The sequence below is a fragment of the Centropristis striata genome, chromosome 17, assembly GCF_030273125.1.
Source record: "Centropristis striata isolate RG_2023a ecotype Rhode Island chromosome 17, C.striata_1.0, whole genome shotgun sequence".
Taxonomy (NCBI): Eukaryota; Metazoa; Chordata; class Actinopteri; order Perciformes; family Serranidae; genus Centropristis; species Centropristis striata.
In genome coordinates this window covers 28,469,227-28,494,527 of record NC_081533.1, presented here as the reverse complement: position 1 = coordinate 28,494,527, position 25,301 = coordinate 28,469,227, and the positions used below count along the sequence as shown (strand labels likewise).

Genomic DNA, 25,301 nt, shown 5'->3' with positions numbered 1-25,301 from the left:
TGTTTGTCTTTTTAAATTTTATTGGTTCATATTAGTAACAAGTATCTGTAACATATTGCCAAAGAGTTAGCATAGTGGAATAAGAGAGAAAGCAGAGTTCACTATTACACTTCAAGCAATGGAGACTGTCCAACATTCAGTTGTCAGGAAGACGCTCAACACTCATAAGCTACAAGTAAGTGTGTTTACAGTATGTAGAGAAAAGCATGCATTAAGTGTGTATGAGAGCAGTACCGTAGGTGTGTATGTGTTGTATGTGACAGGCAGCTTTGCAAAGCCAGCCCTCAGATATCACAGAATCACAGAAAAAACAGCTTTGCTGGGCTCTCATTGGTTTTTCTCAAGTGAGGTTGCAGGATTTTGGCTGGCTTTGCATGACACAGTGACAGGCACTCGAGTGTACTGCAGGGAGGGGTCAGTGTCATGTGACTGCATCCACATGAGCTGAACTCATATAATACAATGCAGATACCATACAGACACTTTACAAAGCGAGCTAACATTATAGTCCACACTTAGGCCCCGTTTACACGAGGACGCTCGCGGCTAAAAACGACAAAATATTTTATCGGAAGTGCCTTTCGTTTAGACGGTGACGGTGTTTTTGGGGCTTAAAAACGCAAAAATCTGAAACCACCTTCCAAAGTGGAAAAGTTAAATCCGCTCCGCCGTAGCGTGTCGGCTACACTGACAAGACGCAAAACTCTGCTCAGATCTGCTCACGTCACGTATGTGTTTACGTCACATACATGCTCCAGTACAGGGAAATAAACAAACGTGGGATTATTTCCATGCGTCGGACCTTCAACCGAGTCTTTCCACCAAATGTACAGGATATGTAGAGATAGTATTAGTGAACAGAGAAGGATCTGGAATTACCTCTATCACATTTTGGATGCAGCAATTGGTCGGAGGCGAGCCAGACGGCTGTGAACGAGACCTGGGAGATCTAGTGATGGTGGAGAACTTTGTGGAAGGAGTAGCTGATGAAAATCTGTGGCGTGAAAACTTCCACATGCCCAAAGATGCTCTTATCGCTTTAAGTGATGCCGCCTGGCATGCATACAATCGAATTTCACACACTTTTGCGTCACCGTATGCAGCAGATTTCCTCCCGAAAATGCTCGTCTAAACGAGGAATAAAAAGTGAAGACGCGACGCCACTTTTGCGTCTTCTGTTCAGACCGTCCTCGTGTAAACGTAGCCTTAGCTTCTAAGTTTCTTGCAGCGATTCAGTTCTGTGTTTTTGCACCAAATAAAGAGCACTTTTTTTTTTTCTCACGCGGCACAATTACGTACAAAGTCAGTGCAAAGATGTGTTATTCGTTGCCTATTTGTTGCAAATTTAATGCCTTGTGATGCAAATGACGTAACGCAAGAAAAGAATACACAAAATACGAAAAACTTGTTTTTGCTGATTCTCGTGCGTGACGTGATTACATTACAAGTCATTTCAAAGAGTGTTGCATATTTGTTGCAAATTACACGTTGTGAATTAAGAAAATACTTTCTTTACGTGTTTTCGTTGTCATAGAAGAGTGGTGCAAGTAAACACAAATGAGCCCGCAGACAGTTGCGCGTTTCGTGAGTTTATATTTCTCAAAGTGACTGTGCCCTAGTACTAATGGATTGTTCTTTGGGTATAATTTGGAGCAAGCTTTTATTTACATTTTTAGAAAGTGTCAGAGATTGTCGAAAATATTTGCGGACATCAGGTCGATCCAATTATTCCCATCCGTCATAAAAGCTCGAGGCGGATGCTTTTAGTTTCCTCTTTGCTTGTGTTAAAAACAATGGGTTGAAATATTTTTCTTCGGTAATGTTAGCACGCTTTGTAAATCAGACCTGTATGGCCTCTTAATTTGATGTAGTGACACTACTGCTGCTCCTTTGGACCGTTCTTTGCTCTGGCTCTGCAGAGAACACTCCACCTGAATCCTGAAGCAGAACCAACAGCCAATAATAACCGAGTCATTCCTGCACTGGGTTTCCGTACTCGTCACTCTAATCCATCAAGTGTTCATCTAACCACCAAACTAATTCAGATGTTGCACGGTGAGGCATCTGTGCTCCATCAGATTCAATCCTTTTTCCTTCTTGATTATTTCAAAACCTTTTGCATTCAATCCCAATACATCAATCTCAATCAATGCTACATCTTTGGTGAATTTGTATTTTTGCTACAGGCCAAAGGTTTTTGCTATATCGCATTAAGACAGTCAATACATTCAGTAAACAGAAAGGTTTGTTATTTTTGTTTTGTGTGAACTTCAGCTCTCAGCAGCCTGAGCTCGACGGAGCACCCACACCTTTCGGTCCCCTGGGTGCTGCTACCCTTCTTCCAAGGTAACGACCCAAAGGAGCCGAAGGCCGTGGGTGTTGCTCTTGCTCGGGTGCAGCGACGGGGTGTGAGATGAATAGTGTGGCGCGTCCCTGTGGGACTGTGCAGGGTATAAGGCAAAGAGAGAAGCACCATTTGAATTACAGCTGACAGGGCATCCATGCATGACTCCGAAAACACTCGTAGTCCCTGAACACTCGGCAATAAGCAGCTCAAAACCAAGGCGGGTTACTTTTTAACAGTGTTTAAGGACTTTTTGAGAGGGAGCGACACAAAGGGATTGTGGGTAGACCAGGGTGTGGTATTCATTTAGGACTGTGCTGCATCCTGTCAGATATGTTACACACCAACAAGCTATTTACAGCTCATACAACACATACTGCCTACGCAAAAATCCTTCACCATTCACCTCTGCAGATACAGACTATTCTATCAGACACTACTCAGGTCATTACCAATCATTGCTGATGCCACATTCATTTCACGGGTGTGCTACTATCTTTGTTCTTAACATCTTAAGAATATATTGGCTTTCTGGTTGGCAGACCAACAAGCCACAAAGGAACCATGTGCTTCTGTGGGCGTTCCCGGTGGTACACCTGGTAGAGCGCGTACGATAGAGGCATTGTCCTCGTAAGCGGGCGGCCCGGGTTCGAATCCGACTCGGAGCCCTTTTCCCGCAAGTCTCCCCCTTCACTCTGTCCAAAAAGAGCATAGACTGTATTAAAGAAATGGATGAATGTTGCCCATTGGTTTCTAGACTACCTATTTTGGCATTGCCATTGTGGTTTTTTGGAGCCAGAAGTGACCATATTTGGACAACAGTTAGACCTATACCGGCTCCTGGCTACGCCGCGCTAAGTATCTGCTAGCACTATCCGCGCTAACAATGTTAGCCTCCATAACAAACTATTGCCGTAACGAGGTGCCGTTATGCTATACAAAAAATACTTTAAAAATATAAATGACAGACAGAGTTTTCTTGTTTTGATAAAATCATTACATTGCCCAACCCTAAATGCCAGGTTGTGTGCACCCACAGTGGTAACTTGTCAATCACAAGCTAGCCACACCCTAAAGCACACCCTGCTTCATCTATTTTACTCTAGACTAGACTCTAGACTCACCCAATTTAGACTGTTAGGATAAGCCCACCATTGGGCGCCTATTTAAAACAGAATTCTCTTCCCCTTCCGCTATCTCCACTAACGATATTTTACTTGGTCAACATATCTGCATCCTGAAGTTTGCACCGCCCAACAGAATTTGGATCGGTTTAAAGAAATAGAAACAAGCTACAGTGTTATTTCCCTTTTCCCAGAATGATAATTTTCCTCTAGTGCTGACACAGTGCTGTGGCGATAAGTCTCGCTATGCAAGACTAATTTACTCTAAATGGGACCATAATTTACAATCATGTTGTATTGAACACGACTAAACAAACTAGTGAATTGAGATCATAAATTCATTTGGAAAATATTTACTGATGTAATAAATTAAGTGAGTATTAGGCGCATTTTCTCAGATTTCCATACAAACTTCCAGACTTCCTTTTGCAGCCAGTGGAGTCGCCCCCTGCTGGCCATTAGAAAAAATGCAGGTTTAAGGCACTTCGCATTGGCTCCACTTTTCAGATCCAGGTCATTCATCCATTTCTTTTGTACAGTCTATTTTAAGAGGCATGGGTGGATCCAAGCACTCGGCCCCTGTGCAGAGAAAAGCAATCAAACAAAGACGCCTCAATTCGTTTTTCAAGATACACAAACGCAACACAGAAAGTGATTATTCTGTAGCTGTAAATCTTCACCCTCACCCATGACATGAATGTGGCATCATTGTATCCGCCGAGGAGGATATGTTTTTGGTTTAGTTTGTTTGTTAGCAGGTGTACAGCGAAACTACTAGCCTAATTTTCATGAAAAACCTGGTTGAAGGGTGAAGCATGGGCCAGGTAAGAACCCATTACATTTTGGAGAGGATCCAAATCACAGAGCTGACACACAAATAATTTTTCACTTTTGTTAACATTGCCAGAAAAGGCATTAGCCTTGGTGGAGGTCTGCATTCTCCGAGTGCCCTTCTAGTTAACTATGCTACATTGTCGGAAAGTTTAGGGTTCAATCATCCTGACCAAAGATTCTGAGCAGTGCTATAAAACGACAGACAGACTAAATATCACACAGTGTAGAAAACAGTGAATGATTTCAGCCCAGATCTCGTTCAGGAACATACGAGACCTCTTTGGGCAAACAACAAACTGTTGGCAGTACAGAACATGGAAGCAAACTATCTACAAAAAGTTAAGCTAAGTTATTAGGAAAGTCGGGTACAAAGTGTAAAAAGAGCCGGCGAAGAGTGTAAACACCTGCACACACACACTAAAGAGTATAATAGGGAGCACAAATATGCTCTTACACACTGCTAATAGTACAAACACAGAATTGCTCACAGTAATATGTACAACAATCACAACTTTCAAAAAGCACTCGTTATGACACTATTCAAGATCCTAAAGCTAACTACTGCTGCTAACTTCATCTACACAGCTAAAGCAGACTTCTAGGTTTTTTTTTAACGCGCATCATCCTAACCAGTATCGTCTTTGTGCCAATTGTTTCAAAATCCTCTCTGACTTCACACACCTGATATCTTTCACAAATACCTCACTTTTTCCACTTTCGCACATCTTGTTCCATTGTGGCCATTATGAAGTGCAATATCCAAATCACAAGAAGGTGCAATATTTGTTAAAGGCAAAATATATGTCAAAATACAATAATTCTGACGCTGAAATTGTTTTCTACAGACGTAAGAAAAACTTTTTTCAGTTCAGATCCTTTCAAAAATCACTGATTATTTTATCATTCTTCCAATATTGTGAATCATATCACAGTTGCAATATCTGAGATATTATTTTTCAAATCGAAGATCCAAATCCCTGTACGAATGAACACACCGGGGTTGGCAGAATGACTTTCCAGCTCGGGAAATGGGAGTATCCAAGGAGCACATGAACACACCATGGCGGATGTCTGAGTTCTGCATTGTAGTTTGTTTGTTTGTCATATAAATTAAAAGGAAAATTACTGATCTGGTGTTCATGAAACTTAGGAAAAGAGTGTAGCAGGGCCAAGGAAGAGCCCATAGAAATTTGAAGCAGATCTCAATTACAGGGCAGGTACACAAATCATTTTTCACTTTGGTTAGCATGGGGAAACAAGGCATTTGGCCTTAGCAGAGGTCCTGGCCCTCTGAGGGCCATTCTAGTTTTGAGGGTAATTACGTCAAAGATACCCAGTGGAGTGAGAGTGTGCCCCTGCTTTGTTAGTATCTTGTGCATGCAGATTATGTGCTATAAATTGCAGTTTCATGCTTCCACTGATGGACAGTTGGTGGTTACGCACTAAGAAATGTAGCAATAGACCAGCATAGCTAGCTTTTCTTAGCTTATCTTACAGGAAGGAAATGCATTTATCATATTTGTTAGGTCTGAAGAACACATATATTACATTTCATAACAGGAAAACTCCACAGGAAACTGTCAGATTGTCGTGATCAGTTTGGGCCGATATTACTATTTTTATAGTACATATCATGATTGATCACAATGTTAGTTTAAAATGGCCACTAAGGGATCAAGATAACTTCAGTTCAGAGTTCTTCTGCACACATTGGCACCTCACTGCTAACACAATAAAACATAGCACAAAGAATATTAGCTTCTTGTATCTTAAACAAAAGTCACATTTCACATTTTCTGCCTGTCCACGAGCCTCGTCACTGCCAGCTTTTTCCAGAACAAAGTGCTAAGGTTTTCTCTTTTTCATAGCTTCACAGCTTCCCACTGAAGAAGATCCCTTTCAAATGAAGCAGAGAAGTGCACACTGTGCATTTTTAAGCTCTAACTGCAGTGGAACTGATTTAGCTAGCATCATTTTTATGCTACATGCTACAAGTGTGGTGAACTTTTAACTGTTCTTCAGAAATGTATTACTTGTCCTAACTTTAATTGTTCTCATTGCAATTATTTCACCATCACCACTTTGGAAAACCGAGCCAGGCTCCCTTCATTAGGCATTGTCATTAAAGGCTAGTTGAAAAAACAGAATCTATTTACACTATAAAAAGTCACAGGTTGTAAGTAGACAGAAATGTTTGGACGCCTTATTTTTCCCCCACTGCAAAAAGATCCAAATCTGAATAAGGCAACTTTGTACATCAAGATGGACAACACGAGGAGGGTGTAGCAACTAATGATGTAACTGTCACAGGATGTAAACAGTAGCTACCTGCGCTAAGTCCAGTTCGGAGCTATGTCCCTCTCTGGACTTCATTAGCTAATAGTAGAGATGTGCCGAGTGGGTCAAAATGTAATTAAACCTCTTGGGAAACTGCCATTAATAATGATTATCAATTTAACAAATAGCATTGTCATCATAATAACTGAGTTCAACTTTGCCCCTTAGTTTACCTTGTTACTTTGAAGTAACATTACCTGGCTACTGCGACAATGGTAGACGACCTTATCTGACCATTTACACATTTATCGTATTTCACCAGTGATTACATAATCAGTTGCTACAAGGCTTTTCAATAGAAATCTGGGGAATATTGTAAGATATTATTCACTCCCTCTCTGCTCATGGCAAGCAAAGAAGGTATCTGTACAGTGTTGTTCCAGTTTAGGTTTGATTTTCATCATTGTGCATCCACTAAAGTTAAGACTTGGACATACTTTCCAAGCTCCATGGACAGCTGCAGAACGGTTTCATTCATACCATTATTTGGGGTCTGCGTTGGTCTGCCGTGTCACGTATGCACATTTCCAGATCCGCACTCCATTGCAGTTGGTGGCGGAAATGCACCATAATGTTGTTTGCCACCATACAAGAAGCATGACTGATCTATTCACATAGCCTCTGTGTGTTCCAACCATACCTACATTTAGTATGCCAGAAAATATTTAGTATGTTCGAATACATAGTATGTCAAATGCAGTGTGCCAAAAGTACTAGGATGTCTTACTTTGCAGTATGCGAGCATGCTTTTCTGGCTATTCTCACCCACAATCCTCTGATGGTATGCATACTGCATGCAACAGTTTGTAAGGGCAGCTGAATACTAAAAGTAAAAGAAAAGGATGCAGCTCCTCTCAAGCATTTATACTATCTTCATATTCTCATTCTTCTTGGCAAACCACCTAGAAGTGCACATGCCACCAACTGGACTGGAGTGTGGAACAAGACATTTATTTGGGCATGCACAGCTGTGTGTGAGTGTCATACATGGGCGGATATTTACATCACACGGACCAAAGCGGACCCTCGCAGACATGGAAAGTATGAATTGGCCTTAACATCTATGATTTAGACACAGATCAGTTTTGTGTTAAAAGGGGGGAACTGCTGTATTTCATTCAAAGTCAGGAAATGAGATTCCAATTCACAACTTCATTTAAAAAACGTGAAGAAGTAACACTGGGCGTGTCTCACATCGCTCTTTGGTTCACTTGAAGCTCAGCTGGAATCATGCTGTAAGTCACTGACTAATCAGTGTCCCAAAATCAATCAACTAATCCAACTTAAATCCAGTTCACTAAACAGTGACTGACTCCTTGTGAACTCAGTGCAGCTTGACACACACCCAGAGTACTTTCTTCTCCAGTAAAACTAACAGCCTATTTCAATATTCCAACTCTACTGTGTGTCTGGAGCTCGGCAAAATGCTACAACTGAAGCCCCAGCTCATAGCAGAGAAAACACATACTGAAGGCTGGATAACTGAAAACCAACATTGTTAGTGGTGTTCAAACAGTAAACAATAAATTAACTATATACACGTACATTTGGCAAGGTCTGATACACTGTTGGCCATGTTTACAGCAGAGAATTAAAAAAATTGTGTTCACATTCAGAGCAGAAGGAATACAAATCCCAACTTCTGCAGCACAGAGCTGCAGGATCAACAAGGACATGCTACACAATAGACAGTCTATCCTGTAGCATGTGTGTGTGTGTGTGTGTGTGTGTAAAGGGGGCGTTAGGTGGGAGGTGTTTGGGAAAGAGCGCATGTAGATGGGGGGGCCTTTGTGTGTCTGTGTTTGTGTGTGGGTGGGTGTGAGATTTGTGTGAGTGTGGGCGTGTATGTGTGTGTGCGTGTTACACAGCATTCTCTTCAGTGGGAGGTTCAGCATTGGGTGGCTCCAGGAGAGTCTGTTGGACTGCAGAGGCAAAATAAAAACAGAGTTTTACACACAGATCATCTCCGAACCATAACCCTGCATCTTCATGTAGTATGCAGTGAGTCCAGCAAGAGAGTTTAAGTGTTACACCGTAAAAAAAAAAAAAAGTACCGGTGTTATGCTGTAGACATCTAGCCTTGTCTGGCATAGAACCAGAGAGTGCCTGTGTTACGCCGTAGTACCAAAGCAAGTGTTAGAACCAGAGAGAGCTTGTGTTACGCTGGAGAATGAGAGAGTGTCGGTGTTGCACACGAGAATTAGAGAGTGCCAGTGTTATGTTGAAGAACGAGAGAGTGCCGGTATTACGTCGGAGAATGAGAGAGTGCAGGTGTTACACTGGAGAACAAGAGAGTGCAGGTGTTACGCTGGAGAACGAGAGAGTGCAGGTGTTACGCTGGAGAACGAGAGAGTGCCGGTGTTACGTCGGAGAACGAGAGAGTGGAGGTATTATGTCGGAGAACGAGAGAGTGGAGGTATTATGTCGGAGAACGAGAGAGTGCAGGTATTATGTCGGAGAACGAGAGAGTGGAGGTATTATGTCGGAGAACGAGAGAGTGAAGGTATTATGTCGGAGAACGAGAGAGTGGAGGTATTATGTCGGAGAACGAGAGAGTGCAGGTATTATGTCGGAGAACGAGAGAGTGCCGGTATTATGTCGGAGAACGAGAGAGTGCAGGTATTATGTCGGAGAACGAGAGAGTGGAGGTATTATGTCGGAGAACGAGAGAGTGAAGGTATTATGTCGGAGAACGAGAGAGTGCAGGTATTATGTCGGAGAACGAGAGAGTGGAGGTATTATGTCGGAGAACGAGAGAGTGAAGGTATTATGTCGGAGAACGAGAGAGTGGAGGTATTATGTCGGAGAACGAGAGTGCCGGTATTATGTCGGAGAACGAGAGAGTGCCGGTATTTTGTTGGAGAACGAGAGTGCCGGTTTTATGTCGGAGAATGAGAGAGTGCAGGTATTATGTCGGAGAACGAGAGTGTGCCTGTATTATGTCGGAGAACGAGAGAGTGCAGGTATTATGTCGGAGAACGAGAGAGTGCCGGTATTATGTCGGAGAACGAGAGAGTGCCGGTATTACGTCGGAGAACGAGAGAGTGCAGGTATTATGTCGGAGAACGAGAGTGCCGGTATTATGTCGGAGAACGAGAGTGCCGGTATTATGTCGGAGAACGAGAGAGTGCCGGTATTATGTCGGAGAACGAGAGAGTGCCGGTATTATGTCGGAGAACGAGAGAGTGCCGGTATTATGTCAGAGAACGAGAGAGTGCCGGTATTACGTCAGAGAACGAGAGAGTGCCGGTATTATGTTGGAGAACGAGAGAGTGCCGGTATTATGTCAGAGAACGAGAGAGTGCCGGTATTACGTCGGAGAACGAGAGAGTGCCGGTATTATGTCGGAGAACGAGAGAGTGCCGGAATTATGTCGGAGAACGAGAGAGTGCAGGTGTTACGTCGGAGAACGAGAGAGTGGAGGTGTTATGTCGGAGAACGAGGGAGTGACTGCATTATGTCATGTTACGGAAAATAAATAAGTACAAAACTCATGTTAGCTTTATGTAATTCTGTCTCATTAATCATGATGATCTCATAACATCACTCTGATGAGCTTGATATTTTTTTGTTTCTCTTTCTGTCACTCCTGCTCCTGGAGTTATCAAGTGACTGGCTGCATCAGGTAAGGTCCAGAGGAAAATCTGTTGTTTCATATTTGGGCTTCTATAGTAAAGGATGGAAAAGAGTGTGTAGTAGATGTGAGTAGAGATGTGTTTACCTTGTGGTTCTGTAGCCACCACAGCTTCAGGGTTCTCAGCCTTCACCATGTCAGTATTCAGGCTCTCTGTCACAACACAACACATTTAATGAGCATCAACAAATACACTGCTGCTGTTACTACTGCTAATACTGATGTTACTAACACATGTATCTACAGGTTTTAACAATGCTTAAACTATTAGAACTACAGCTGGTAAGTGGGCGTTGTCTCCAGGATTGTGCTGTTCATTAATTAATAAAATCTGAAAGTCCCTGATTTCAAACTAGTGGTTTATTAAAACTGGTTGCACCATTTATTGTCCAGTGTGTAGGACTTGGTGGAATCTAGCCGCCAACTGAAAACTCCTTCTTTCACCCCTCCATTTCCAAATAGGTAGAGAACCGAAAGCGTTCTGGGGTACTGTAGGAACATGGCAGACTCAGTGGAAGAGGACCTGCTCCCCATGTAGATATGAAGTGATCATTATTAACTCATGAAAATACAACAATTATTAGTTTCAGGTAATAATACACTCATGAAAACATTCTTAGGAACATTATATCCCATTTCTACTAAAATCTCCCTCTAAAGGGTATATTTACAAAAACAGAAGTTTATCGGTTTGAACATAAAATATATAGTTTTTGTACAGTGTTCAATTGAATATATGCATTCTATTTTGTTCACGTTTGAGACAATGTCCCAACTTTTTTTGCCATTATACACACTGGTTCTTTAAATGTAGTGAAGATTTTTAGTTATATGTAAAGCATTGTCCAATCAAAAGCCTTTATCTATGTATATATTTTGCTAGCATCACAAGCTAGCATGACACTGCAATTTTAGAGGCGCAAATATATATATATATATATGTTTGGTAAAATAAACCACATTCAATATTAACACCATTTTAAACATAATTTATCAAGTTTCAGATCAGACTGACTGCATTCCATATAACCATTTCTACTCTTTATCCTAAACAGTCAGATATTAGCAAGCTAACGTTAGCTTTGTCAGTTAGCTACATAGTAGTTACACCTGACTGTACTGTTGCTGGGTGTAAATATTAAGTATATAGAACTCCTCTCTACAGTATGTGAGAAGTAGTTTGTTCAGTGTTAAATAATGAATTATTAGCTTAAACCAGGGGTGTCAAACTCTGGCCCGCGGGCCAAATTTTGCCCGCAGTGTAATTTTATTTGGCCCACGAGGCAAAACCAAATTATTATATTATTATTCTAAATTAATGACATTGATGTGTTTTTTATTTGAAATTTGATTTTGCATGTCTGCACTATTTAGTTATATATTGTATATTTATAAGCGTTGCTGGTTCCATATTTAATGTTAAAGCAAAACATGTTTGGTATATATTAAAAGGTTTATTTGTTCAATGTTGGCCCGCGATTTTATTCAAGTTTTAAATTTTGGCCCATTGTGTATTTGAGTTTGACACCCCTGGAAAAACAGTTACTACTGTCAGCTACATAAAGACTTCAAACAGTATAGTTTCAGCTGTACTAGCAGCAGTAGTGACACACTGGTGAGGTCAGTGTCCTTACGTTGTATACCGAAACACAACTTCTTCTTCTGGTAGGAGATGTAGCTGCTGATTGCGCCCACCAGAGCCATAGCAACGGCACTAACGATCCCTGCGATGGTGCCCACTTCTGCCGTGGTCTCTGCAAACACACACACACACACATACAGTGAGTCCAGCAGCCAAGCAAACAAACATGCATTTATGAAGAAACACTAGAGTCAGAGGAAACCCACCATTGTTGTCTTCTTGCCTCCGATGGTCATCTTCACCAAATCCACCTGTGGAAACACAGGATAGCAGCAAGGTTACATTCCTTAAATACTCAGTTTTACATGGATTTGCTATAAAAGGTGCAGACTCTACCTTTGGGTTTGTCAGGCTTGTAGGTGTCGTCTTTACCAACATCAGCCAGATCGCTGTCAGAAAATCCACCTTAAAGAGGAGATGGAAAAAAATCACCACACTGGGGATGAAGAATGGAACCACTGAGCTTTATGCAGGAGTACCAGCATAGAAGCTGAGCAATATACTGCTGCAGTACCTGAAGCTGTTATATATATACTTTCTTCAAAGCCACCAGATTTCTTTAAAGGAACACTCCACCGTTTTTTCATATTAAAACATGTTATTCGGTCAAGTAAGACGAGTTGATACAGACCTCTTGCGTCTCAATGCGTGCACTCAATCGCCCTGGCGCGCGGCGCCACTTGGCTAGCATTTAGCTTAGCCCAGTTCATTCATTAGGATCCAAACAGATGGACAGTTAGAAGCGACCAAACTCCTCCACGTTTTCCCTATTTAAATACAGCTACACGAGTAGTTAAACGACCAAGTATGGCGACACAAAATAAAACGTGGCGCTTTTCGAAGCGGATAAAAAGGAAAACTATAATGTATGGCGGAATAGCACTTGGGAGCACTTGGACTCGGCGCAGTAATATCATCACTTCTGCTCCCTCTCACTTCCGTCAGGAGTGATGATATTACTGCGCCGAGTCCAAGTGCTCCCAAGTGCTATTCCGCCATACATTATAGTTTTCCTTTTTATCCGCTTCGAAAAGCGCCACGTTTTATTTTGTGTCGCCATACTTGGTCGTTTAACTACTCGTGTAGCTGTATTTAAATAGGGAAAACGTGGAGGAGTTTGGTCGCTTCTAACTGTCCATCTGTTTGGATCCTAATGAATGAACTGGGCTAAGCTAAGTGCTAGCCAAGTAGCTCCGCGCGCCAGGGCGATTGAGTGCACGCATTGAGACGCAAGAGGTCTGTATCAACTCGTCTTACTTGACCGAATAACATGTTTTAATATGAAAAAACGGTGGAGTGTTCCTTTAACAAAAACAATCATTTTACCTTGTAGAATATGAGAGTTGCTGCCTCGATAGGTCAGTTTTTTGTGTTTGTGTGACTTTAGAGTCTTAAATCTTGAGTTCAGATTCAAGTCACACAAACAGTTGATCGGAGCAGCGGTAGATCAATAACTCCTGTGTTCTGTAAATAACTGTCTGGTGGCTTTGAATAGAGCTTTGCGACTTCAGTTCCCAGTCAAAAGGTCTTTCTGATGACAAACTCCACAAACTGGTGGCATGCAAACCCCCATCTACTGTAGAAAAAAACACCGACTATCCCTTTAAACTCAAAGAATGCAGAAATGGCATGTGAAGGAAAGTGTTAGTGTCTCAGCAGAGTGGGACGGGATGATGAGCAACAGATGACAACAATGAGCTCCCTCTCTTGACTTGACTTGAAGCGTGTTATTTAGTTCTACTGTAGCACACAACAGAGGACTTATTCAAGCAGACTGTGGGGTCAGTTCTCATGATGGCAACTCTCAAATGTAATAAATTATGTAAATAAGCTTTTTGAACTATGGCTTTGGAAGTCACTGCAAAGTCACCGTTTCCAGACACTAAATAATTTTGCTACATTTTAAATTACGCTGGTGCTGGTGCAGCTGGTGCATAACAAGGCCCAGTGTAGATGAGTGCAGTATATTTAGCAAGGGCTATGTTTTTTATGATCTGGTACCAAAACTAAGGTAATTAAAACTGATTTAGAATGCCCAACCATAAATATACTGTTGTACAGTGACGGGCAAACCACAGATAATGACTTACTATCTATTAAAGACACTATGTGTAGAATTTGCATGCGATTAGAGCGTCTGATGTGAAAGATTTTTAGTATCAGCTTACCCTGCTGTCCACCACAGTCTCTGAAATGTTCATATTCTACACATATAGTCTAGACGGAATTGTCCAAAAAGTGAAAGTGAGGAGCATTTATGGGTACAAGTCGGGAACTGGCCTACTTTACTTATTTCAAGGGTGCTGAATCCAAAAAAATGGTTCCCAAGCGAAATTTTGAGTTTTTGACCTTCTCATTTGCATATCAATATGGCAGCCGTTGGTCATTGGACCATTTCCCCTTAGTTTTTTTGTAAGTAGGCAATCAAAGATGAGGAAATTAAGTTTCTGGATCTATAGTCTAGGGTCAGAGCAAGGATATAGTGGAGGCTCAGTGTCTTTTTTATGTATGTTTATATATATATGCAAAATACCAACTTTTAATTAAGCATTATTTGTGTCATTTTTTTAAGGCCGATATAAATATTCAATCAATATCACTTGTAAATGTTACAGTTGGTAATTTGCATATATATATGCATAAAAAAGACACTGAGCCTCCACTATATTCTTGCTCTGACCCTGGACTATAGATCTAGAAACTTAATTTCCTCATCTTTGATTGCCTACTTACAAAAAAACTAAGGGGAAATGGTCCAATGACTGCAGGATGGGCAATTTGGTGGCCATTTGATATACAAATTAGAAGGTCAAAAACTCAAAATTTCGCTTGGGAACCATTTTTTTTTTTTACTCAGCACCCTTGAGATATGTAAGGTAGGCCGGTTCCCGACTTGTACCCATAAATGCTCCTCACTTCTTATAGGAGGCCCTTTTTTCTGAAATCCGTCTAGACTAATAGGGGCTTTAAGTCCACATGAATCCTTTAAAGGTAAATATATATATATATACGACATTCAGAGCATAAATATAGCAAAGAACAAATATTTACTATCTTAATTCACAGTGGAGTGATGTCATCCTGAGCAGAGAATGAGGTCACTCTCCCTCTGTGTGTTATAATTTGCACTGTACACTATCCAGGCTGCTCATACTACGGTTACCACTGATAATGCCGTCCCTCCATTCAGTGCTGTGTAGTGATGTGCCGATCAAGGTTTCCTGATCCGCGCCAATTTACAAAATAGCAAACTGTTTTTTTGTCCTTGTCAATGTCTCAAGGGAATGTCTCTCTCCTCCTGTCTGCTGTCCTCCAGTGTTTGTTGCTTCGGCTCAGTGAACTGTATTACATTTGGGGTTTCGTCGTCTGTATATTTTTTGCAGTTTTTGGCTTTTTGCCCGCAGGCTATCTGTTTCTGCTTTGGAGAACATGGGGACAGCAAAAACAACAGACACTGAGCTGAAATGTAACGAGTGCTACATATACTAGGTAAGTAACATTAAAAATAAACTGTTTTCTTGATTTTTCTTGATAGTGTTATTCTGTTGCTGTGCCATTTATGTTATACCCTTGTTTTGTTTGTCTAATGTCAAAAACTCTGTCAAAAAAAAAAAACATGTATTGTTCTGTGTAGCTCCACCATTTATCTCTAATTTGAAAAAAAATAAACTGTCTCGTTTTGCTCTCATTAGTCGTGTTTCCATCAATAAATTTATATGCGCATTTTGAAGACTTGCATGGAAAAATGCTTGATGGAAACAACAAAATTTGATAAAATCTTTGCATCAAAGTCTTGCACTCTATTTTTTTTTATAAGTTCTGACGTAGCGAACATTTAACTCATGACTGATCAGCTGTTTCCAATCTGCTGGTCAAGACAAACAGATCAAAGACGAAGAAATATAAGTTGCCCAATTAAAAACATATTTTCTCTCAAGGGTGGTCAAAGTTGTCCAATAAGCAACCTCATTTAAAAAAAAAAAAATTTCGTCTCTTGTTCAATCTCTTCTTCTACTACTGTTCTCGCACATTCTCTTCTTCTTCTACTGTTTACTGACGTATTAGCCTACAGTAATAAATTACACTGCCATCTTTTGACCAAAGTATGTTTATTCAATCTAAACCAGATGATGGAAATGTCCCTGATTCGCATTTTCTGTAATGCAACATTTCAAAATTTCACTTAAAATTTTGCTTAAACTTTTTTTTTTTTTTTTAAGATTTTTTTTTTAAAGATTTTTTCATGCTTTTATTGAAAGTGACAGATAGAAGTGGGGTGACAGAGGGGAGGACATGCGGCAAAGGGAGCTCAGGCCGGATTCGAAACCGGCTCCGCCGCAGCAAGGACTCGGCCTTAATGGTAAGCGCTCTACCAGTGTGAGCCACCGGGATGCCCCAAAATTTTGCTTAAACTTTAATGGAAACCAGGCTATTGTCATTATTGTGTGTGGTGTTTTGCCTGCTCCCACACACACAGACAGCTCAGCTGATAGGAGGAGACACAAACAGCGGCGTAGAGGAGGGAGACAGCAGCTATGCTGGCTTTGTGGTAAAACACCTGTGTGACAGTTGACAAAGGATCAGAGGGGCTCAACATGGTTCAATAGCCAATACTAATCAGTTTAAAATGTGATTGGTCCTGATACCAAGTCTCTGAGATTTAGGACTTCCCGAGTTGGCACCGAGCAGCCAATCCCAGCGCAGACGCTGAATGTCGTATATAACCTTTAAATGATTATTTGAAAGTGATAGCAAGCTCACAGCGACAGACACTAATCCTACAGGAGACACTCCCACCCACCTCCCTGACCCTTGTTCTTATCCTTGACACCAATGTCATTGTTTGGCTCCAAAGCATCAGCCAGGTCAAAGTCATCCGCAGCTGTAGAGGTCAAAGGTCAGTGATAAATGTTATTGCAAAAACAAAGGAAATGCAGGAGTTTAATAAAACATCAGAACATATAAACTGAGAGGGTAATAAGACTCTTAGAGTAGGGTTAGGGATAGGGTTATCTCTTATAGCATAACTTGTGCTCTCTATATGTGATATGCATGTTCAAACTAAGCTACAGCTGCTGCAACAGGCTGCTGGTACTAATAGAGCTGTCACATAACAATCAAAATATTATGTGTCTCATATCTGTATTCATTTTTTGTTCTAATATGGGTTTTTTTCAGTCGCTGTTAAGCTACTGCCAGGGAAACTTTGCACTTCCTTCATATATTTCACAATAGAAGCCAACCAGGAAATTACATTTCTTTCTTTTCTTTCATTTCTTCTTTTCTTTTATTACTTTATTAATCCCACAATGGGGAAATTCAACCTCAGCATTTAACCCATCCTTTTTTACACACAAGTGAACACACCATGCAAGGAGCAGTGGGCAGCACATTACTGTGCCAGGGGAGCTGTGCAGGGGGGTTAGGTGCCTTGCTCAAGGGCACTTCAGTCCTAGACCTCTCAGTACCGGGATTCGAACCGGCGACTCTCCAGTTACAAGCCCGATTCCTAACCTCTAGGCCATGGACTGCCCCTTTTTTTTTTTTTTTTTTTTTTTCTTTTTTTTTTTTTCTTTTATTACTTTATTAATCCCACAATGGGGAATTTCAGGGAATTTCAGGAGGCTTTTATTGTTAAAAATCTATGCAGCCAGTTTCCGTGACGATACTTTAACACCTGATCTGAACAAAGTGGAACTGACTGAATGCATCAGTGAGTGACAACGGTAATCATATTACGGAGTAGGATTAAGACTACAGGTAAAATAGGAGGAAGTGTTGGATTTGCAGCAAATTAAAACAGAAGGAGATCAGAAAACTGGGTTCTAAAATATAAAGCAGGGTATAATAGAAATGAAGGCAGAGCTGGTGCTGTGTGTAAACACAGAGGAAGGTGTATTCTCTCACCTGGCTTGTGTTTGGGCTTGGCTGGGGCCTTGGTAGCTGCTGGGGCCTTGGGCACAACCTTGGGTGGGGCTTTGGTGGTCGTGGTGGTGGGGCCATCGAATCCATCTTCCAGATTAAGGTCTGCACAGAACATTGACAGAACAAATCTATACATCCACTCACCTCAGTTATGATACATGCACTGTTAAATGTTTCACACAGGGAGATAAGGCTTGTCTAAAAACCGCCATAGCAGGGGTTAATAACACAGACGGGCCAATTCAGCAAAGAATCAGGCAGCGGACGCTAAACCTGCACAGATAAGACCAGGGTTCCCACACTTTTTCACCAATGAATTTTCAAAATTTTTCCATAACTTTTCCATGATGTTTTACCAAATTTCCATGACTTAGTTTTGAACCAATACGACCCATTAGAGATCATAGAGCGCAATAACGAGCCCTGCCTTTCTGAGATCTTCTTCTGACTTTTCAGTGTAGCAGAAATGTGGCACAGGGACAAAAGAAACGAAGTGTAATTCTTGAAGCACCCGCAAAGGGTGAAATGCAACCCGAACTGTGCCGCCTCATTAGATAATATTAAAGCATTTGGTGCAAAATTGGCCCCTTTCCATTAGCCTCATTTCAAAAACAGTGCAATCCACAGAAATTAGCAGCCAAACACAGTAATAATACAATGATTTGCATCTTCACTAAATGGGTGGTTATCGAATAGTCATTAAATTATAAAAAAAACTTCATAGTTTAAGCCACTGTCGTCCAAATGGCACATTCAGTTCAGCTCTTGTCCACTGGAGGCCAGTATAGAATTTGCAGCGCTGTGAGAAGGATGAAATGCTATTGAGATGTCACATGCTTCAACCTTATGTTTGAAGCGTTAATGCTGGCGAAAGTAAAAAGCTAACGTTATGCTATAGCGAACTTCACCGCGGACAAGCTAACAAGCGGTTTTCACAAGCTAGCGAAACTGTAGCCTAATAAATTGTTTATTTACATAATTTACAATCTACAGGAGTTTGCAAGAGCACTGAAAACCAGAACTAGAGGCTGTGACGCAGACTGGAGAGAGAGTTGACATTTAATGTCCGGCGTGATGGTGTTTAATATCCCCAACAACCACTGTAGTCTCATTGAGCCACTTGTTAGCAAGCGCCTTTTTAAGGATACAGAAAAACTTTTAAATTCACAAGATTTACTAACATTTTTTATGCCGTACAACAACGCGAACATCTCTTCAGCTTGTGTTAACCACAAACCTTATTTTAAGAGGACTTAGGACCTAGGGCGCTAAAATGCTAACTTACTTACGGGTTTACAAACTCATTCTTGTGGCGCCTTATAGTGGAATAGTTACCAACAAATATCAAATACTATTTTTGATACCGATACTGAATATGGTTTCTCTCTGTCATGTTTAAATTCCTGCCTGAAGTGGTAAGGAACACCTCTGCACCTAGTCAGTCAGGACTCAGACAAATTAGAAGTCCTTTTGCACTCACCTGCAAAACATTATGTGCATGTGATCAGCGGCCACGATCCATTCTTTGTGAATTTGCCCAGTGTCCCAGATGAAAATAGTGTCAGAAATTCAATTGTCAAATTGAAATCTCGTTCAGTAAAACAATAATTAAAATAAATCTAATCTTAAATATTTCCTGCAGAACTCCCCATGAGTCCAAACTTAAAACAATCCGGATCATGGTTCAGCTGGTGTCATATTTTATCATATTACACAATAATTACAGAATTAAATGATGAGGTTGTTACCTCCTCCCGGTGCAGCTGGTGCTGCTGGCTTTGGTGGCTGTGGTGGCTTCGGTGAGGGAGTCGCTGCTGTGAAGGTGAAAGATGAAGCAGGTCTTGTAATCAGCACTTTTCATTAACAACTTTATTTTCTGTCTGGTTGTGAGTCACTAAAACAGTGACTCAAGGTTTTGATTGGCTCACAGTGATCAAGTCCACCTCTCTGTTTTGACCACAATAATATTGTGTAATGGTTGCAGTTCAATTTGGTGGAGGCACCAAAAATAACTTTAGGAAAGGATCATGGTGTGAGTTAAAATAAGTACATTCGTTACGTAACATACGTTGATGTATACAATTCTTATCACGATCAATTCAATCAATATATTGTTATATTACAAGCAAGGGAATGACTTTACTAACTTAAGTAAAACATCATATATCACCATAAAGAGAATAAACCACCATATGCAAAAAAAAAAGTAAACTATTTTATTCAATCAGAACAGTGGGATCACAGTCCCTGTAACATCTGAAATCACACCACTACTTTTTGTATAATCTGATTGCTCAGAAACTTTGCAGGTGAACTACTGATTAAAAATACGGTCAAAGTCCTGTGTGGTTGGATCCATCCATTCACCCCTTCGAATACCCCATTTTGACCAATGCGAGCCTAGCTCTTTCGCTGGGCTGGTGCTGGTTTGCAGTTGGTTCTCGTGGCTTTGCAAGCCTACCTTGGCACCCAAACACGAAATATACAACACATTTGTGCTGCTCATCTTTAATGCTATAGACGGAAATTACATTCTCATTAAAACTAAGATGTTAACGTTAGACTTTCTCTAAGCTAATGCTAGCCTACTAACACTAGCCCGCTAATGCTAGCGCTAGCGCTAGCCCCTATCAATCACACTGCAGTTAAACAAATAAAATAAAATGAATGATACACATTTTAGTTGGTCTTGTTGGTCAGATAATCAGCTGATGTAAGTGGTTCGTGGTTCAAGACCAGCAAGGAGTTGGTGCCGCTCTGGAACCAGTTTTCCATTAGGCACCGATCCGGCCCTGGAACTGCCTTGGTCGAAAAGGGGTATATGTGGACTTTTTTGTTCTTTATACTTATCTGTGCTTATACTTTTAAGATGAATGGTGTCTTATTGTACTTACATGGTTTACTGTCATCACCCAGAGCATCAGACAGGTCAAAGTCCTGAGACAGAACTACGGTCCAGAGAAGACAGAGGGACAGACAGAAGAAGGAAAAAACGTTATACAGAATCTGACAATTAAAACCAGAAAGGATTCAACACATACTTTAGGAATCAGGAAGCTGTTTGTAAAGGTATGGGCATTTCAGTGATGAGTTTCTAGGCCCTGCTGGTGTTACTGTGATACACAGATACTAAACCCCAGCCCTGCTGCCAAATGGGCCCATGGTGCACTAATCCGCTCTGTTTGTTGTCTGGACTGCAGAACAGAGATCATTTACCAGACAGGACACAAAAGCAGAGACAAACAAACACTAGCTAGCCTCATTGGCTGCCACTCGCAAACAAACACATGGTGAGAGAGAGTGTGTGTGTGTGTGTGTGTGTGTGTGTGTGTGTGACATAATCCACAGTTAAATATGCAGCTGCAGTAAAGGACAAGACTTTAACATTCACATTCTTTTACAATTTTATCCAACCTGCTGCAGGTCACTTTGCACATCAGCTTTGTATTAATATAAAAGGTATTGATAAATACATTATGGTATGACATATTATCTTCATTTGATGAGGACGCAAAGGATTTTGCTGTTCACCATAATCCATACTGTACCTGATCCCTGTTAAGATCCACATATATATATTGGATAGAATGAAGTCTTAATAAACAAGAAAAACTGGTTTCCCTTTATGAGCAATAAAAAAGCATAGCATCCATCTAATTGTGATTTATGATGTAGTTCTTTCACTCTGCTCTGTCCTTTTGAATCTGTTCTTTTTCTTGTTCTGCTGTCTAACTTGTTTCCCCCTAGGAATCAATTCTTATCTTATCATAGCTTCAGTGCGGCCTTCCTGCTTTGGCTTCCTATCCATGCTAGGCTAGATTTCAAACTGCTCCTCTTAATGATGGAAGAGTGTAAAACAAGGTGACACAAGCACCCAGTGTGCTGGCACTTGTCCACACCTATGTCATGCCTATGTAAAATACTAAATGCATATCCACCTTACAAAACGTTAAACCCCTGTGTTCTATCACATTACCATAGACGTCCAAGAAACCGTCAAAATTGTCTATTACCCTTCATCTTTAATGAGCTATCATTGGGGAAACTGGCTAATAAACTACACACTGCTGCATTGACCTTTATTGGTTTAAATGTCCAAGCCCTCTTGGGTTGACACCAATTATCACAGCTGGGTGCGGTCTCTTGTACTTGTGACTACAATCAACTGTGATATTATACTAGTGTATTGTGAAGTGCTGTACTGTACAGGTTGTGGACAGAACATGCTACATCCATTAGATGGGTATAGTTACTCTCCAAATGTCGACTTCAAATTTCAAAGGTCTGGTTATTCTTGAAAAGGACTAGTAGCGACAACGTGTTGTTGGACTACTGTTCTGAAACCTTAAGTTTAGCATTTCAGCTGTCACCATCTTGGTCTTTTGGTGCCAGAAGTGACCATATTTGGACAAGAGGAAACTGTGAACACCCACCTATACTATGGGTACTATGGATACTATGCTCAGTTGGTAGAGTTGGTTGGCCCCCAACTGAAGGGTTGGTCGTTCGATCCCTGACCGTCGCAGCCTACATGTCGAAGTATCCTTGAGCAAGATACTGAACCCCAAATTGCTCCCGATGCTGCGTTCATCGGTGTGCGAATGAATTCCCAATGGTGGCAGGTGGGACCGTTTAGGGTAGCCTCTGCCACCAGTATGAATGTGTACGTGTTAAAGGGTGAATGAGCGCAGTCTGTAGTATAAATCGATTTGAGTGGTCGCAAAGCGACTAGAAAAGCGCTATATAAGTGCAGGTCCATTTACCATTTACTAGCCCGTTGCTCCTGGCTACACCATGCAAAGTCTTTGCTGGCGATATTAGCTTCAATTATTTGAGGTAAACCAAAAACAGATTCACGGCTATTCAAATAGCGGTGCCATGAATACACATTGCTACACTTCAAAGTGTCAATCACTAGATAGCCTCACCCCAAAGTATACACTTATCATCTAATTTGTTTTAAATGGGACCACAATTTACAAAATGAACATCATGCTGTATTAAAGAAGTCTTGTAAACAGTGATTGCGACCATGAACTCGTTAGGAAATTGTTCAATAGGGTCAGGTAGACTTTTTAATGTACGAAAAGTAGGGTCATTTTATCATAGACTTCTATACAATCTAATTGCCAGTAGAGTCGTCCCCCGCTGGCTGATAAAAAGAATGCAGGTTGAAGGCACTTCCACATTTCAGCATCACTTTTCAGACTCGGAGGCTACTTCCACTGCTTTTATACAGTCTATGGTCTAACAACATCCACTACCAGCAAAACCCAACCCCAATCTTCCGGAAACTGGTGATCAAATTGCATTGTGGGTAATGTAGGTTTGCTTGTGCACTTCCTCAATGTGCCCACAGATTTATACACACACACACACACAGACACGACCATCACCCCCAACACCACCTTCCTGTATCCATTTCTCTTTATGCGTCCATACATAATTGACGAGGAGAGGAATGTGTGGAGTAAAAAAAGACGATATATCAGGCTCTTCTGAATTTTTTTGATCTCGTTACAGGAGACAAAATCAGTGGCGTGCTGTTTTAAGGTGTAGTTAGACCGGTGTATGCACCTTGTGACTAGAGTTAATAAATACATGAACAGTTATAGTTGGTTTGGGACAACTTAAGTATCCTGTGAGAACATCAGATATGCTACAAACCCATCACAACCCTGACCACGTGCAGATACTTTCAGCATCACTGCACAGACATATTCCCATTCCTCCTCCAAGCTGCCCCACCCTCCTACAGCCAAGGTGCCAGATGTGGCCAATCATCTAATACAGTTCACAGGTCAACACCAGTGTCTGACCACGTGGTACAGAATGTGAAATTATTCCAATAAGCCCCAGGGAGTGAGGTATACCGATTAAAATGTTGGGGGAAAGAGAGCCCTATTGGATATGTACAAGGTGTTGACAGATACTAAGAGTCCAGGTATCACATCATCATCAGTAGATTTTTTTTTTTAAAAGTCACAGCAGTTGTGACAGCAGAGGCAGAACTTCTTCTTTAATGCACCAAATCAACCCCAGAATAGCTACTATTAACCTTTAAATGATTATATTTTAAAAATGACACTGACCTGACATATACATTTTCTACTGATGCGTATACCCAACCCCCCCTCCCCGGCTCAGCGAGCCAAAATGAATTCACATGATTTGCATCTCATTTGCATAATCTGCATCATATCAATGCATATAGAAGCCGAAGACTGGTGAGTGAAATCTTTTTTTTTTTTTTTTTTACTTCATGTCTGCGGTTTTGCAGCCAGTCCATACATTAAAATCTAAAGGTTATCATGCAGACTTCAACATGAAAGAATCCTTGTAAAATACTAAAATGTCAGGAGCTCCTCTGCACCTGGTTGTCTGGACGGTGGTGGTGATAATTAGTGTGTGAGGACAGGTGCTACAGTAACACAAAATGACATCATTTGCTTTTAAATTAGTCACCTTTAAGTGACTAACTTTTCATATTAATCATCAGTGAGAGTGACATCATTGTCAGCATGGCATGTGCAGCTGCAGACAGACAGGCAGGATACTGTGGGTGGTGCCACACCACTTTCATCTATTGATATACTGTATTTTATTAAAAAAAAATATTTGATAGCTAAAATAACTGAGCCTACTGTAACAAACACTACAGAATAATTTCTGTGATCATGTTTAATTACTGAATAATAATTACATCAGTAATATGTGGAGCAAATGAAGCTGTAATAACCAATGAATCTAACTTCAAAATAAAATCCACAACCTGTTTATATATATAATAAATTGTCATTATTGAGTGGACATGTACAAAGTGGCTCTCCGTCTGCTCTCTGTCTCTTTAACGTCTGCTTCCAGGCCGGTAGACCGTTACTCGGCCTTGAATCAAAGTGCGGCACAAAAGGCAGAACATGTGGATGATTTGCTGAGGTGTGCGGGACAAAGCCTTACCTTGCAGCGGCAGCAGCAGCGCCAGCAGCAGGCAGAGCGACCACAGGGAGCGGTGAGCCATGACTCCGGTCTCCAAACACACCAACAAGCCGGTACAAAGTGAGAATACAGCGGTTAAATAACGGGCCTATCACCGTTCCGTTTGTCTGCAGCCTGCGGTTGAGCTCGTCTCACTGGAAAGCCGCATACAAGGCGTTCACTATGGCACCCGGGGACACTCCCACACTGGGCCGCTTCCTGCCGCACCTTTCAAAATAAAACCCTGTGCTCAGGTCAGCGCTTCGGCCAAAAAAAAAAAAAAAAATCGTCATGCTGTTAAAATCATCGCCTAACTCATTTTTTCAAGTTTTGCAGGAAACACAAAAAAACTTCACCAAAAGTGTAACATATGACATTTATTGATCATTTCACTCAAAAAGGATGTAACAAAGGATGGCTATTGACAGGGCCGGTTATTCCTACAGGCCACCAAGGCGGCTGCCTAGGGCGCCAAATTGGCAGGGG

At 41.2% G+C, this 25,301-nt stretch overlaps 1 protein-coding gene across 2 annotated transcripts; it reads right to left on the bottom strand.

The window, feature by feature from the left end:
- Positions 1-2: 2 nt before the first annotated feature.
- Positions 3-25,011, bottom strand: cd99l2 (CD99 molecule-like 2). 2 transcript variants are annotated; one of them, XM_059354589.1, is made up of 11 exons: positions 24,798-25,010; positions 20,735-20,788; positions 19,589-19,654; positions 17,823-17,942; positions 16,717-16,797; positions 12,252-12,320; positions 12,122-12,166; positions 11,908-12,027; positions 10,361-10,426; positions 1,186-8,561; positions 3-802 (listed from the first exon to the last, which is right to left on the bottom strand). In XM_059354589.1, the coding sequence occupies exons 1-10, from the start codon at positions 24,856-24,858 to the stop codon at positions 8,500-8,502; spliced, it is 744 nt and encodes a 247-aa protein (XP_059210572.1). In that variant the 5' UTR covers positions 24,859-25,010; the 3' UTR covers positions 3-802; positions 1,186-8,499. The 2 variants fall into 2 exon arrangements, with proteins under 2 accessions (XP_059210572.1, XP_059210573.1); XM_059354590.1 differs by lacking the exon at positions 16,717-16,797 and having other exon boundaries at positions 24,798-25,011.
- Positions 25,012-25,301: the final 290 nt, after the last annotated feature.

What these genes read in the sequence shown, in the direction of transcription:
- cd99l2 (XM_059354589.1), bottom strand. Translation starts at nt 24,858, where the DNA reads ATGGCTCACCGCTCCCTGTGGTCGCTCTGCCTGCTGCTGGCGCTGCTG. An exon ending in ACCAGCTGCACCGGGAGGAG is followed by an intron (nt 17,943 to 19,588) that starts GTAACAACCTCA and finishes TGTTCTGTGCAG; the next exon opens with ACCTTAATCTGGAAGATGGA. An exon ending in CAAGCCTGACAAACCCAAAG is followed by an intron (nt 12,167 to 12,251) that starts GTAGAGTCTGCA and finishes GTGTTTCCACAG; the next exon opens with GTGGATTTGGTGAAGATGAC.